The sequence below is a fragment of the Biomphalaria glabrata genome, chromosome 16 (genome assembly GCF_947242115.1).
Source record: "Biomphalaria glabrata chromosome 16, xgBioGlab47.1, whole genome shotgun sequence".
Lineage (NCBI taxonomy): Eukaryota > Metazoa > Mollusca > Gastropoda > Planorbidae > Biomphalaria > Biomphalaria glabrata.
This window is the reverse complement of record NC_074726.1, coordinates 9,839,241-9,855,983: the sequence shown is the minus strand read 5'-3', so window position 1 is coordinate 9,855,983 and position 16,743 is coordinate 9,839,241. Positions and strand designations below refer to the sequence as shown.

The window sequence follows — 16,743 nt, the reverse complement described above, 5'->3', positions numbered from 1 at the left end:
CAATAAGCCTGGGTTTTAATCCAAAATTACATTGATGTTCAAGAAAAAAGAGGTCAGATTGTGCAATGACAAAACTTTATTGATTGAAAAATCTTTGAGCTAGGAACGAAATGATCTTATTCAACATGGCAACACGTTCCAGCGCATTAATATTTGTAGGAGGAGACAATAAGCAATATGTGTAGGAGGGAGCAATAAGCAATATTTCTAGGGTTAGGTTTTTGGCACATCGGCACAATATTTGTAGGAGGGAGCAATAAGCGTTTTAAAATAAGATGGCTGCCTCATTGCCTGGTCGTGTGACATGCGCTCTGGCCTGTTGTCCCAAATGGTGCTGAGTTCAAACATTGAACGCTGTCAGCCCCCCCCTTTTTCGCCCTGCTAAAGTTTTGGACTTGGATTTAATAATCTTCAATTCTGAAGGAACACCCGGAACATGTACAAACAAAGCATACGAACATAATAAAGTACCGCACGTGCGTAGCCAGAATTTTATTTTCGTTGGAGGGGTTTTGGAGAAATCCCCCCACCCCCCCGCCAAATATATTTATATATATATAAGCACTATTTCCGGTATTGAAAGCCAACAAAATGCATATTCTGAGGTATCTACAGTACATTATCAAACTATTAAAAAGTTTCATTTCAAAAAATCTCATCTGCTATTCTTACTTTGATACTTCTGTGTCATTACATCCAGTATGCGTGAAACTGCTTCCACAAAAATCTGTCACTGGCAATGTCTGAAGCCTCCATGAAAGTGTGGCGCCAAGCTGTACTAGGGTGTTCCTCTTTGCGCTTTTCTCATAATGGCCTCCATTTCATCGCAACTCTTATTATTCGTAATTCATTTTGTCGGAGAACATGTCCCGCAAACCTCTGTCACAACCTTACTAAGGGGTCGACTCCCACCCAGTTCGGTAAAGTATTTCCTTGATTGAGACCCTATCTCCATAACTGACTCCTGAAATCAGTCTTAGACATCCTTGTTGAGCCACATTTAGTCTTTTTCAATTTCGGCAGATGACTATTCACTGCACTTTATTAATGGAGTCCACCCACTGGTAGAAATTTGTAACCTCCCATGGCTACGCTCTTGGAATTAGGTGACTGTAGTTTGCTTTAGATTTAAATCGAAAAGGGAAGTTTTATAGTCTGTTGTGGGGTTCTAAGCTAAAAATCTCTGGAGTAGTTTTTTTTAACAAATTCAAAACCCCATTTAGCTACGCTCATAGAATTTGGTGACTGTAGTTTGCTTTAGAATTATATTGAAGAGAGAGGTTTTTAACCTCAAAACTCTCTGTAGGTTTTTTTAAAAATCAAAAACCCCCTGAAGGGGTTTTAAACTTTAAAAAGCCCTCTGTAGGAGGGGGGGGGTTAAACTCAACTTCCCACCGGCTTGGCTACGCTCATTTAAGTTTGAGTGTGTAATTTGCCTAATTTTTAATGTTGAAGTATTTTTTAGCTTCACACCCCGGTGAAAGGGGGTTTAAACTGAAAACACCCTTTGGCTACGCTCATAAAATTTTGAGTTTGCAATTTGCTTTTTTTATAGTGAAGAGGTGGTTTTTAACTGCAAACACCGCTGGAGTGGGTTTTAAACACAAAACCTCTCTAGCTACGCTCATAGAATCTGGTGACTGATGTCTTATATCTTATATTGAAGAGGGGGTTTTATCGTACATTTCGGAGGGGGGTTTAAAATCAAAATCTTCCTTAGCTGTGCTCTTGGAATTTGGGGGTTGTCGTTTGCATTTTTTTGTTTTGTTTTTTTGTTATAAAAGAGGGAGATTTAACTGTAAAACCCCTTGGTGATAAGAGGTTTTCAACTCAAACACCCATGGCTGCGCTGGGGCAAGTGATGGTTTAGTATTAAAATCGCACCTAAAATAAACAAAATCAAAGCAAAAAAATCAGTCATTAAATTTCGACTCTCCCTGCAAGGGGGGGAGGGGGCATTTCTTTCCGGTGTGTGTGTGTTTGAACCCCCTGGCTACGCCCTTGAAGGACCGTATGACTAAGTAGAAATGCTTGCTGAAGAAACTTAGTAATTTATGTCTGTGACTCATAACCCTATTAGTTAAAATAACAAACTCTAATCATTGGACAATCGCATCTATCGCAGTTAACTATTAATTTAAAGGTAAATTACAATTTTTGGGCAATTTTTATCAATTTAAACATTTTTCATTAAGTAGCATTTATTTCCCTTATTTCGAAATCAAACAAAATAATCACCAACAATTAATTAACTAATTGTTTAATTAGTTTTGATTGATTCACGTCTTGTCAGGTTTAATGAATATTAGTTTTAACTTGATCAGAAAATGGGAAATGGGAGAAAAAAAAGCATGTTCAAACTTTTTACTAGACAGACAGACTGACAGACAGACAGAGTGAGCTGATGTAAGCTTTGCAATACTCTGGTTTGGTCAATGAGTCAGCCTATAGTAAAGATAGCTCTTAGAGCGTGTTACAACAGGTAGGCCTACTCATAGTGGAAGGCTAATGTGAGGTGATTATGACAACAAATTCAGAAACTATACGTATAAGCCCCAACTCTAGTTTTCTTTTCCTTTGTACTATTATAAAAATGAAAATAAGGTTACTTTCCGTAGATGGCAGCCTTTTATATTTGTTTTTATATGTCAAACTAAAAAAAAAAAAGGCTCATGATATATATCATGAAATTTAGAATAAATGTCTGTCTCTCATTCAGCACACTTCATCTTCCACCACGAGGTCACCCTGTCTCGTAAGAAATCTGATAAAAGTTTGGACTTGGGAATTTCTTTTGGTTGACATTCCATTGAAGGGTGAGATTTTTTTTCTTCTTTTGCTGTCTGGGTTCTTGGAAATGTAGCGTGTGTCTCTTCTCAAATGCTCAGCTCTAAAAGAGTAGAGGATTGTTGAAAGTAAAAGTAGTTAGTCTTTGGCTACTGACCAACTGAGGTTACTATAATGAAGTAATGCTAACGTTTATATATATATATATATATATATATATATATATATATATATATATATATATATATATCATGGGCGTAGCCAGGATTTTTTATACGGGAATGCGGGGGGGGGGGGGGGGTAGGGGGGATTTTTTCTCCCCCCCTCGCGAAACAAAAATATTTGTATATATGTATGTGTGTGTGTGTTCATAATCATTATTACATTCTGACCCTTCATTCTTTCGAAACACGTTTATTGTGCCCTAGAATAGGTTCTTCCTGTAGTTAGTGGAAAAAATTGTTGACTCCCCGACATTGCCAGCAAGGGGGTCTGAGGAAGCTCTAGGAGCTCACCCAAGCGCAAGGGCTGAGCCCCGCCGCCAAGCACTATTTCTGGCATAGAATGCCAACAAAATGCATACTCTGAGGTATCTACAGTGCATTTTCCTGCTATTAAAAAGTCTTATTTCAAAAATTTATGTGCTATTTTTTACTGACTAAGACCCTCCCGCGCCGTTCGGCGCATTTGCCGTCAAGCTGTTGCCACAAAAATCTGTCACTGGTAATGTCTGAAGCCTCTTCCCACCTGCTCCGAGAACCTCTATGAATGTGTTGCGCCAAGTTGTACTAGGATGTAATCGAAACTCTTATTATGCCTAATTTACTTTGTCGGAGAACATGTCCCTCAAACCTCATGCGACGCTCTGTCACAATTTTACTAAGGGGTCGACTCCCAGTTCGGCATAGGATTTCCTTGATTTAGATCCGATCTCTATAACTGACTCCTAAAATCTGTCTTAGCTATCTTTGTTGAGCCACATTTAGTGTTTTTCAATTTCGGCAGATGACTATTCACTGCACTTTATTAATGGAGCCCAGCCACTGGTAGAAATGTGTAACCTCTCTTGGATACGCTCTTGGAATTAGATGACTGTAGTTTGCTTTAGATTTTATATCGAAAAGTGAGGTTTTATCGTCAAAATCATCTGTTAGAGGTCTTAAGCTAAAAATCTCAGGACTTTGTTGTTGTTTTTTAAATTCAAAACCCCATTTAGCTACGATCATAGAATTTGGTAACTGTAGTTTGCTTTAGAGTAATATTGAAGATAGAGGTTTTCCACCTCCAAACGCTCTGTAGGGGGATTTTAAACTCAAAACCATCTGGAGGAAAGGAGTTTAAAATCAAAACCCCAATTGGCTTGGCTACGCTCAAATAATTTTAGTGTGTAATTTGCTTTTTTTATATTGAAGAGGTATTTTTTAGCATCAAACCCCTGTGAAGGGGGATATAAACTCAAATCCCCTTTAGGCAACGCTCATAGCATTTTGAGTGCGTAATTTGCTTTTTTTTTTTTACATTGAAGATGTATTTTTTCGCTTCAAACCCCGCTGGCGCGGGGTTTAAACTCAAAACCCATAGGCTACGCTCTTACTTTTTAGAGTGTGTAATTTGCTTTTTTTTTTTTTTTTATTGAAGATGTATTTTTTAGCTTCAAACTCCACTAAAGTGGAGTTTAAACTTAAAACTGAGTCGAAACCCATTTAGCTACGCTCATAACATTTTGAGTGCATAATTTGCTTTTTTTTTTCATATTGAAGAGGGGGTCCATCGTAAATTTTGGAGGGGGTTTTAAAATCAAAATCTTCCTTAACTGTGCACTTGGAATTTGAGAATTATCGTTGGCATTTTTTGTGTGTTTTGTTTTATAGAAGAGGGGGATTTAACTACAAAAATCCCTGGTAGGGGGGTTTCAAACTCAAAACAACTGGTAGGGGGTTTGTTAGGGGTTTTAAACTCAAAACCCCCTGGTAGGGGTTTTAAACTCAAAACCCCCTGGTAGGGGTTTTAAACTCAAAACCCCCTGGTAGGGGTTTTAAACTCAAGAACCCTTTAGCTTGCTGGGGCAAGTGATGGTTTAGTATTAAAATCTCACCTAAAATTAACGAAATCAAAGCAAAAAATCAGTCACTAAAGTCCGTCTCCCCCCCCCCCCCCGTGGCAGGGGTTTCAAACTCAAAACCCCATTGGCTGCGCTGGGGCAAGTGATGGTTTAGTATTAAAATATCGCCTAAAATTAACGAAATCAAAGCAAAAAATCAGTCACTAAAGTCTGTCTCCCCCCCCCCGTCCCCGTGGCAGGGGGTTTCAAACTCAAAACCCCATGGTAGGGGTTTTAAACTCAAAATTCCATTGGCTGCGCTGGGGCAAGTGATGGTTAAGTATTAAAATATCACCTAAAATTAACGAAATCAAAGCAAAAAATCAGTCACTTAAGTCCGTCTTCCCCCCCCCCCGGTTGCAGGGGGTTTCAAACTCAAAACCCCATGGTAGGGGTTTTAAACTCAAAATCCCATTGGCTGCGCTGGGGCAAGTGATGGTTTAGTATTAAAATATCACCTAAAATTAACGAAATCAAAGCAAAAAATCAGTCACTAAAGTCTATCTCCCCCCCCCCGTCCCCGTGGCAGGGGGTTTCAAACTCAAAACCCCATGGTAGGGGTTTTAAACTCAAAATCCCATTGGCTGCGCTGGGGCAAGTGATGTTTTAGTATTAAAATCTCACCTTAAATAAAGAAAATCAAAGCAAAAAATCAGTCACTAAAGTCCGTCTCCCCCCCCCCCCGTGGGGTGGGGGGATTTTCATTTCTGGGGGGGGGGTTGAACCCCCAACCCCCCCTGCCTACGCCCATGAATTATATATCCTAAACACATAATACAAAAAGAAAAGATAAATACCGCTAATAAAAAATACATATTTTTTTGTCATACTTTATTACCAGGTGAAATCATTGTTTCATCAAAGCGAAAGAAATTATGCCAAAGTGAGGTGTACATAATTACATTAATTACATAATCACATTACATAGAAAGTAATGTTAATACAAGTATTTAGATATCAAGAAAACAAACAAATACAATTAATAGCATTGAAATAGAGTTTGTTGTAATCAAACGGACCAGGTAGTGACTAAAGCTGAAGTGTCAAGACAATGACAACAGCCGCTGTTACTGAGTATTCCATTACAATTAGCGCATCTTGGAAGCCATTTTGCGCAAATAAGACTGATTTGAAAGCCACATTTCGCAGTTTAGACAAATTGAAAGTCACATTGTTTTGAACTGGTTGAAATCCACATTGCGCAGTTTAAACTGATTGAAAGCACATTGCTTTGAACTGATTGAAATCCACATTGCGTAGTTTAAACTTTTTAAAGCCGAACTGCGCAGTTTAAACTGACACAAAGCCACATTGCGCAGTTTAAACTGATTGAAAACCACATTGTACAGCTTAGACTAATAGAAAGCCACATTGAAAACCACATGGGTGTAATTCAATCCCCCCCCCACTTTTGTTCCTGCAAGAGCGTAGCTGCAAAAAAAGGAATAAAAAGTGAAGTGCACTCGGCGTTATCTCATACAGAGAGGACATGGTCCAGTCTCTTGCCTAGCCTTTCACAAAGAACTGACTAACCAGCCACTGGACATCAACAAGCAAAAAAAAACACACTCACACAATTTCATCGAAAATCAATACCGATAAGAAGAAGCGTTGCGTTGTAGAAATAACTAGTGATGAATTGCTGTCACGAATTTATATTCATATATTCAACTTATTAAATTTAACATGACACTTAGAATTATATAGAATATACGTATTACTTGGTAGTGAGAAAGAGGTGCAAGTAAAAATTTTAAAACAAATAAACAATCGACTTAATGAACAATTACTGAGGTAAGATAAACTGACAGAGCGTTGTGCTAATGACCCGAATGTCGTGGGTTCGATCCTCGTACTGGTTATGTGTTTTTTTTTCATTGACAAACAAAATATGAATGCTAAGTTTACTATATTATTTGAACATTAGTAGGAATAGAAAATCAAGGTTATTCAAAGGGAAGAACCCTACATGTGCAACTACATCTCTAAAAAAAAGTAGAATGTTTCCCTTTTTTCGATATGAAAAAATAATTGTCAATGATTAATTGAATATTTTTTTAAATTGCTTTATGTTTTTCTGTTAGGTACACTAAATAATTTTGTAAAGTTCCAAGTTGATCTGAGAATGGTTGCGGGAGAAATGACGTGATCAACGAGGCAGACAGAGTGACTTGATGTAAGCTTGGTACAAATTACTCCTTATCATAAATGTTGTCAACACCGGAAATACAATGCAGTAATTAGAAGGAATAGTTCACTTCATGTCAGGTTTAACATAGCACATGCATGTGAATAAAGTGTTCCTTGAAACAAGAAGTATTCCTCCACACGTCACTGTTTAGTATTCTGTAGGTCAGTGTTTCCCAAACTGTGTTCCGCAGAACCCTAGTGTTCCGAGTTACTGGAATAATTAACTAGTAGGCCACCACGTGAATTAATCTCTCTAAAAAAAAAAAAACAAAAAAAAAAAGCAAAGTGTTCCGCTAATAAATATTCCGAAGTGTGAAATGTTTCGTTAAAGAAAAAGTTTGGGAACCGCTGCTGTAGGGTGTTCTTGTTTTTTTTTTTTTTTTAATAAACAGTAAATATTCATCTCCTTTGTAGCTGGTCCAGCAAACAGGCACTTGTTTTAACCAACAGACAAAGCATTCATTGAACGTGGCCCTTTCTTAGATCTGGGGGACCTGGACATGTCACGTGTCACGATCCGCATCATTTCTACACATCGTCGAGAGAGTTGCGGAAGTGAACCTCTGCCGTTTCAGTATGTACTTTGGACAGGAGTTTCGAGAGGCCCGATAGCAAGGCCGAGTACGACCCGCGGGCCGTGGCTTGGTCATCACTTTCTGAACGTTTTAATCTTCACTTTTTTTCCCCCGGCTATTGGTGTTCAGCCCTGATACATGTGAACTTGAGTCCGGAGATGGGAAGGTGGGGGTGGGGGATTGTTGTACTGTGATCTTTAACCTCTTGTGTTTAGGTTTCTCGTGAACCTTAACCTTTATGTCCAAGGAGGTCACCGTGATCTTCGTTGTCTATGGCTATTATACAGAGTCTGCCGCTATATTGCCTCCCTTGACATGCATGGACAAGAGTTCTCTGTCCGACTCTGTTAGCTGTTGTTTCACCAGCGGCACGCGAATGCTTCCATTGGTGGAGCTAGTCGACCTTAGATCGCCTGTCAGTCTGAAATTCAGAGAGAAAAAAACAACAACTTTGAATGGAAATAAGATAACGTTTTTTTTTCTTATTTCACAAAAGGACATGACGTTAAATAAGACTTATATTTGATATCAGGACAGGATGCCAAAAAAAAAATAGATATAAGAAAAGCTTTCAAAAAAATCGATAGTAGAAATGGTTTGCTTCTGAAATTATTACAAACTAAAAAAAAAAAAAAACTTGCTGACGTCAGTCGATAAAACATACATAATATACATGCAGAAAATATTAACAGAACTGTATTTAATATGGTAAACATTGTAAATATGATTACAATGAATCATTCATTCATTAATAGCTCTCTAACGGATTTCATTCAGACGTAGACGAGGCCGAAGGCTTATTCCCCACTTCTATTCAGCTTATTCCATTGACATGTATTTAAGTTTTATTTAAATGGATTTCTTTATCTAATATCCCATAAAAGATCCGCACTTTAGTTTCATTAAGAAAATGTTATTTTATTATTATTACAATTTTAAAACTATGGATCCAACAGATTCCTGTTTTCATCTTTTGTTCTATTTATTTTCAATTTTTTTTGACCTGGTTTGTCATGATGGCATGTGGCGAGCGATGCAGGGGCTTCAACAAAGATAACAGTATTATCGATGCTATCAAAGCCTTATACCACAATACAAATAGCTCAGTATTTCTGCGACTAGAATGCATTCTCCATCCAGTTCTTTTAACGTAGTTCTAGAGCACATTAAAATGGAAACTCTGGAATGATCTACTCCTAACTTGACAACAAACGGGCGCCTTATTTCCAATATCAGGTTTGATATAGCCTAGACCAGCGATTCTCAACCTTTTTAGTACTGCGACCCCTTTTTGCAATTCCACACTATGCGGCGATCCCCAACAGTAAAATCACGTTTTTCTTTGTATCACACCGTAATCAAAATCTAAATAACTATTATGAATTGTCAAAGCTGTATGTTTAATCACGGAACACTATATAATTCTGCTTATAGGTTAAAAACTAATATTCATCGATGAATTATATAGTGAGTTCTAACGACTTTTGGATGACTCATTTTGAACTACTAAAAGTTGAACTTCTAAACAACTACCAAGCATTCTTGGAGCAGCATCTTTGCAGACTATACAAATATTTAGCCAATACATTTTATTCTTTTCACAAAACGTCAATTACATCAGGTGCTGTAGTGGTCCTTCAACAGGTTTACAATGAAAGAAACTCGTCTCTAAAATCGATTCCATCAATTCTATAGCCTGGATTTCTTGATTCTATCAGCTTTATAACAAAAATTTTCTGTTGCTCTTAGGCGACCCCTGCAAGATCGCTAATCGACCCCCAAAAGGGTCGCGACCCTCGGGTTGAGAACCCTTGGCCTAGACCCCATTGGAGATAATGCAGACCAGGCACAAGATCTTACTCCAAAGCTGGATGCTGCATCTACAGCAGGGGAAATCAGTGCAGAGCAAAATAATAGTTTGTGGTGGAGATAGTACGAGATGTTGCAAATTGATCTTGATTTTGTACGTTGTAAAGAATGAATAAAATTTATTTTCTAACAAAAGTCTTAATTTTCACTTATTTTCTCTATCCCTACACAGACTGGGCCCCTCTCAATCCGTTTCGCATAGGGCTCCGCAAAAGTATATTATTAAAAAAAATAATCGCTCACTGTCTTATAAGAACATAAATACACTATTATTTTAGTATGGCACAGTATCTTAGTATCTTATTTTTATGTATTACCTTAGTATCTTCTTATTACATAATACTTTAACATATTCTTGTTGCATAATATCTTATGTTAGACACCTTATTTATATAGGTTAGTTATTTAGCGACGCACCATAGATGACGCATATTGAACGGGACTAGTGACGTTTGGGATATGTTGGGTTAGAGACTGAAAAATCAGTTAGCGATAGAACACTTCAGGGTAACGACGTGTTTAGTGACAGAGACTTCTACTGTGGCCTTTTATCAGAATAAATCCATGTACAATTGTTCATCAGAGTTGACTACATCTCTTCACTTGTTAAAATAGATGTTGTATAGTCCTTGTTTGGATTGTCGTTCAACTGCACGTAATACACCCGAACAATTACACCCAAACGATTGCAGAGTAATTGGTTGACTTCAAGACAGCCTGAACTAGCAACATCACAGTGGCGACCCCGAACCTCGAAGCCGGACCCCTGATGAAGCCGAACATCGAACCGGACCTCGAAGCAGAACGTTTACTCAGGTGAGGGTCGTGCACTCGAAGTTATAAGATTTCATCGGAGTACGGCTGAACACAGCATCATCGCAGAGTGACTTTGTTCTAGATCTACATACAGTCGTCGCCTCCTGTTTGATCGCACGTTCAACGAGCCGTTAACTCAGGGTGACCTTCGTCAGGACCGTAATCATCGCAACGTCTGGTCTACTTAACCAGTATATTATCAACGCCTGATCTTCATATGCTGAATCGACCTACAACCAGAGAAACCGTTCATTCATAACGGGTGAGAGATCGTTAGTGAACCTGTTGGACATATTTTTTTCTTCGTCATAGGAGCCACATCGAGTATCAAGTTTTACCTCGTCAGTTCGAGAAGGACAGTTTGCCCGCTGTCAGAAGTATTGTGAGTACTACAAGTTTAGTAGCTAACTAAATCGCTCTGTCGTCTTACCCTTGGAGAGATTCTTGTGGAGCAGTTTGCTCATTGAACCGGTTGCTTACCACGTTTATAACGGTCACTGTGTTTAACCTTTGGAAGGTTAGTGAAGTAATATTTATCAGTACTAAACATTGATCTATGTAGTATTCGTTGGTCTAGACGATATCTAGACGTGCTGATAGTGAAGTTGTGGAAACAGCTACATCCACTTAATTTCGTTGAAAACCGTTAGTCGTATAACGGAACGTCGTCGGAGGTGACCTTGGTTTCACCCAGTCTACATTGGACAGTTTGGTCTAGTGAAGCAACGTACAACAGCGAACTTCGTCGTACTACCAGAGTAGCAGCAGAAGCAGTGAACTATTTTAGAGAACCGTTATTCGTCAGCCCAGATCAAGTCATCGTCAAGAAATTCGTTATTCGTCAGTCGTCCAGATCAAGTTGCCGTCAAGAGACTGTTATTTGTCAGTAGTCGTCTACACAAGTCAAGTCATCGCCAGAAGAACCGTTAACCTATTCGTCAGTAACTGTGTACACAAAGTCGTCGGAACTACACATACGGTCATCAACAGTCATCGAAGGAACTGAAACATTTTGCTGTGGCATATCAGGACATCTGTGGCATTACGTGGGATACTGGTAGCACCGGAGAACAGAGTCAGAACTGGAAGAGAGGCAGTGGAATTTGTTGTGATCTAGCATATTCGGGAGTCCGAACAAAGGGATCTTTCTTATCAAAAGCTAAGTGCCATTTTTCTTATTAGTATATGTTTAGATTGCCCTTAGAAATAGATTTTGTCTAAATTTGGTATGTTAGCCTGAGTAAAATCAGGTGGTGCTGAAGCCTTAAACCCGTTCGGGGTAAAGACATAATTTAGATGAAAAACTATATTATACATTTAGGGTTGTAATTTGTTTTGTTTGTGTAAACGTCATATCCGTTGTTGCCTAGTTACTTCGTGACGTTATCATTGTGTGCCATATTGTCATATCCCAACCCATAGCGATAGTCTCATTTAATTATTTCATTTGTTTATATTATTTTAAATTATTTATTTTTATTAATTTAATTAGATCTGTATTTTTTTTTCACTTAATGATAGAAAGTGCGGGTAGGATTCTTTTACTGTGAATCAGACTAAAATAATTTTAGTTTGAGCGGTTAAAATCAAATATGATTTTGCCATGAGAATAATGCCGAAACTGGCTATGTAGTCAAACACTGTCGTCTGGCTAAATATAGATCTACAAATTGTACATCTCTTTGGTACATTTGATTATCTAGACTCTAATTTGAAATATTATGAATTGAAAAATGAATGAAGGTAGTACATTCTAGATATATATATCTTGTTGAAGATATATTTGACATTGTATACACATATTTGTTTCGTATGGTTAAATAGAACCATAATCTACTCTAGATCTAGACTCTAGACAGTCTTTGAATTTACTCTAAACACTTCACTGTAACTTCAGTCATACCAGGTTTTAAAAGTGATCATAGTTATTCATACTAGATCTAAAAGTTATAGTGCTCTTGATAACTAGATCTAAAAGGTATTATTATACATACTATAATATACTAAATTTAAATTTGTGTGATACTAGATCTAATATGCAGATTTGAATATAACTCAGACTAGATTTACTCATTTACTAAATCGATAGATAGAGACTTAAACTTATATAAAAGTTTGTAAAAACTTAAATATAAAATAAGTACAAAGTATAGCCATAACCAATATAGGCTAAGTAAAAATATATATAAAATATAAAACACAATGGCTACATCATCATATGTGGACCTTAAGGAGGTTAAGGAAGCAGCTATGCAGGATGGAAAGGCCATGGAGTTAAAAGGAAAGGACTTAGCAGCTTATGTACAGCAAGTGGTGAAGGAAGAAATGGAGAGACAGAAAGAAGAAAAAAGACAAGAGATAGAGAGACAGAAAGAAGAAATAGAAAGGCAAGACAAAGAAAGAGAAAAAATTAGAGAGCATGAAGCTAAAATAGAGAAGATGAGATTGGACGCAGCACAAGCCAGAGCCCAAACTGAACAAGGAAATAACACAAATAACTCAAATAATTATACCACTCAAAGAGACAACCCTAATTCGCAGACATGGCTAAAGAGAAAGATACAAAGTTTTGATGAACAGAAGGATGACATTGGTGATTTTCTAAAAAGATATGAGGCAAAAATGTCTACATTTAATATGCCTGAAGAAGAATGGTCTGAAATACTGATAGACTTTGTTCATGGTCAAGCTCTAACAATATGCCAAAATCATGACCATCATATTGATGATAGCTATCAGGTTTTAAAAAGAGAGTTATTGAATGCTTATGGTCATAATGCTACAACTTTCAGAAAGAAATACTTTGACAATATACCATCATTAGGAATAGAACCCCAAACTACTATTAATATGGAAAAGGATTTTTTCAATAAGTGGGTAAAATTAGAAAAAGTGAATAACTCTTATGAGGGATTAAAAAATTTTATTCTAGTGGACAACTTTGTAAATAAATGTGATCCTCAATTACAATCTTTTATTAGAGAAAGAAATCCAAAAACTATAGATGAAATAACAGAAATAATGAGAGTTTACAAAAATGCATATCCAAATAAACCATTTTCTGATAGAGATAAGAGCAAAGTAGATTTAATAGGATACACCAAAGAAAATGTTGATAGAAGTAGAAATAGAAACAGAACAAATAGTGGAAATAGAAAATATAGTGAAATAACCTGTTTTAAATGTCAAGGAAAAGGTCATATAGCAGCTAACTGTAGAAGAGGGAATAGCAGGTCTGGAAGTAGAAATAGATACAATGAACAAAATAACAGTAGATATAGGAGTAGAGATAGGAATGACAGGGGAAATTATAGAAATAGGAGTTACAGTAGGGAATACAAAAATAAAGGTACAGATAGGATATATTTCATGGAAGGAAATAGGAACAATTTTGCAGTGTACCCAGGGTTTGTAAATAGAATTCCTGTGGAATTAATCAGGGATTCAGGTTGTAACACTTTGGCAGTAAAAACTAAATTTGTCAAACCTCATTGGTATAAAGGGTTTACTAAGAAAGTAGAACTAGCAGATGGCACTGTAAGGGAATTTAAAGCTATAAGGGTGTACATTGAAACTCCATTTTTCACTGGTTATTGTGATGGCATTGCAATACCAGAAATGAGATATGATATGTTAGTAGGAAACATAAAAGGAGTTAAAGAATGTTCAAGAAAAGAATTAGAAGACTGGCAAAACAAATACAAAAACATAAGACAAAATCATGAAAGCATAGAAACACAAAATATAACAAGTATGATAATAACAAGATCAATGGATAAACAAGATGAGAAACAGGAAAATACAATAAATGTTATAAGTAATGATAAAGGAAAAGAAACCAGTAATGTAATACAAATAGAAAATACAGATATTAAGGAAAGAGAGATAGAAAATGAAACACAAAATAGTCTTGAAACACAAATATCTCAAAGTGAAAAAGAAACAATACCCAAATTTGCATTAGAACAAATGAATGACAATATTATTGGGAAAATTTATTCAAGAATATCAGATAAAAACAATAATAACCCAATGGAGAAATTTTGTATAGAGAATAAAATATTATTTAGACAAACAAGTAATGATAACAAGAAAATAAAACAACTTGTCTTACCACAGAAATATTGGAAAGATGTTTTAATCATGACACATGATAATAATTTAGCAGCACATAGGGGAGTAAAGAAATGTTATAGGAATTTGTCAAAACAAGTATTTTGGCCCAAAATGAAAGCAACAATCAACAAATACATAAACTCATGTGACATATGTCAAAAGAGATCTAACAAAAGCCTAGTGAATAAAGCACCTATTCAAGAAATGGATGAACCTACAGCACCATTTCAGAAAGTATCTATTGATTTAATAGGACCTTTAATTCAAACTGAAAATAATAACAAATACATTCTAACAGTAATAGACATGTTTAGTAGATACCCAGAGGCAATCCCATTATCAAATACAAGTGCAGAGAATATCATTAATGCCATAACTCAAAAAGTAATTACAAGACATGGTATACCTAAAATTATATTGAGTGATCAGGGATCTCAGTTTAAGTCAGAACAATTTAAGAAATGGACTAAACAATACAATATACAACACATATACTCTTCGGTTTACCACCCAGAGAGTAATGGTTTATGTGAACGATATGGTGGTTCATTAAAAAGATCACTAACAAAGATAATTCAGAATAATCAGAACAAGTGGGATCATTACATTAACTATGTACTATTTGCTCATAGAAACAACATCCATGAAGCAACACAATTTTCACCATATGAAGTAATACATGGAAGAAAACCTAGAGATGAATTAGATGTTTTTAAAGAAAATCTAATAGACAATGAGAATAAACTAAATAATGACAGTGAAACAACAATCACAACAGAATTGAAAGAGATATGGACTCAAGCATATAACAACAATAAGAAGTACAAACAAAGTGCTCATGAGAATCTAAATAAGAAAAGACAATTGAAAACACTAGAAGTAGGAAACAATGTATTAATATTGATAAATGACCTGAAAAATAAAATTGGTAAACAATGGAAAGGTCCATTTAAGGTGATAAAACAAATTAGTGATGTGAATTATCAAATTGAAATAAATGGGAAAATTAAAACATATCACATAAATAATTTGAAACTGTATTATGATAGAGAAGATGAGTTAATACAAAACATTCAGGAGGAAATAGAAAATACATTTTCAGAAAGAGAAGAATGCTTAATGATAATAACAAATGAAAATCACAATGAAAATGATATTAAGGAAATACCTGTAATAGAAACAAAAGAGAATCAAACTTGGCAAAAGATTAATCTTAATAATTTACATAAGGAAAAGTCAAAAGACATAACTAAAATAATACAGGAATACAAAAGAGAATCAAACTTGGCAAAAGATTAATCTTAATAATTTACATAAGGAAAAGTCAAAAGACATAACTAAAATAATACAGGAATACAAAGAAATTTTTTCCAGCATACCAGGAAAAACTAATATTATTAAACATGACATTAAAGTAACAGATCCAAAACCTATCAAGCTTAAGCCATATAGAATACCGCTACATTTACAAGACAAAGTAAAGAAAGAAATAGACAATTTACTAGAATCAGGTATAATTGAACCATCAACATCTCCTTATGCTTCACCAATTGTAATAGCCAAAAAGAAGAATGGAGATATACGGTTATGTATTGATTATAGGAAACTTAACAACATCACAGAATTTGACCCATATCCAATGCCAAATATAGAGGATATTTTACATAAATTAAATGGAGCAAAATTTTTTACTAAATTGGATTTAACTAAAGGTTATTGGCAAATACCTTTAACAGAAAATGCAAAACCTTACACAGCATTTGTAACACCATATGGTATTTTTCAATGGAATTATATGAGTTTTGGATTAGTAAATGCACCTGCCACATTTAATAGAATGATGAACATGATAATTGGAAACAAAGAAAATGTTATTTGCTATTTAGATGACATATGTATTTTTAATAATAGTTGGGAGGAACATTTGGTAGATGTAAAAGAAGTGTTTAAAATAATAAAAGAAAGTGGACTTACAATTCAAGCAGAAAAAGTAGAAATAGGATTGGAAGAAATAATTTTCTTAGGACATAAAGTAAATAACAACATGATTAGCCCTATTGAAGATAACATAAAGAAAGTACTTAATATTGAAATACCTACAACAAAAAGACAAATTAAAAGCATATTGGGAATAGTAAATTATTACAGAAAGTTTATAAAGAACTTAGCAGAAATAGTGAATCCACTAAATGACTTACTTAAAAAAGGAAAACCTCAAAAAGTAGTTTGTAATGAGGAATGTGTGAAAGCTATTGACAGAATTAAAGATGTTTTTAGTCATGAACTAAT

The 16,743-nt window shown here is 35.6% G+C and overlaps 1 protein-coding gene across 2 annotated transcripts in view; it reads right to left on the bottom strand.

Moving 5' to 3' along the window:
- Window positions 1-5,717: 5,717 nt before the first annotated feature.
- The window catches only part of LOC106057845 (cardioacceleratory peptide receptor-like), an 88,925-nt gene continuing 77,899 nt past the window's right edge, over window positions 5,718-16,743 (bottom strand). For both annotated transcript variants that reach the window (XM_056014244.1, XM_056014243.1), the window contains one exon: window positions 5,718-8,074. In XM_056014244.1, the coding sequence (XP_055870219.1) occupies window positions 7,933-8,074 (142 nt within the window). In that variant the 3' untranslated portion in view covers window positions 5,718-7,932. The remainder of the gene's footprint in view (window positions 8,075-16,743) is intronic.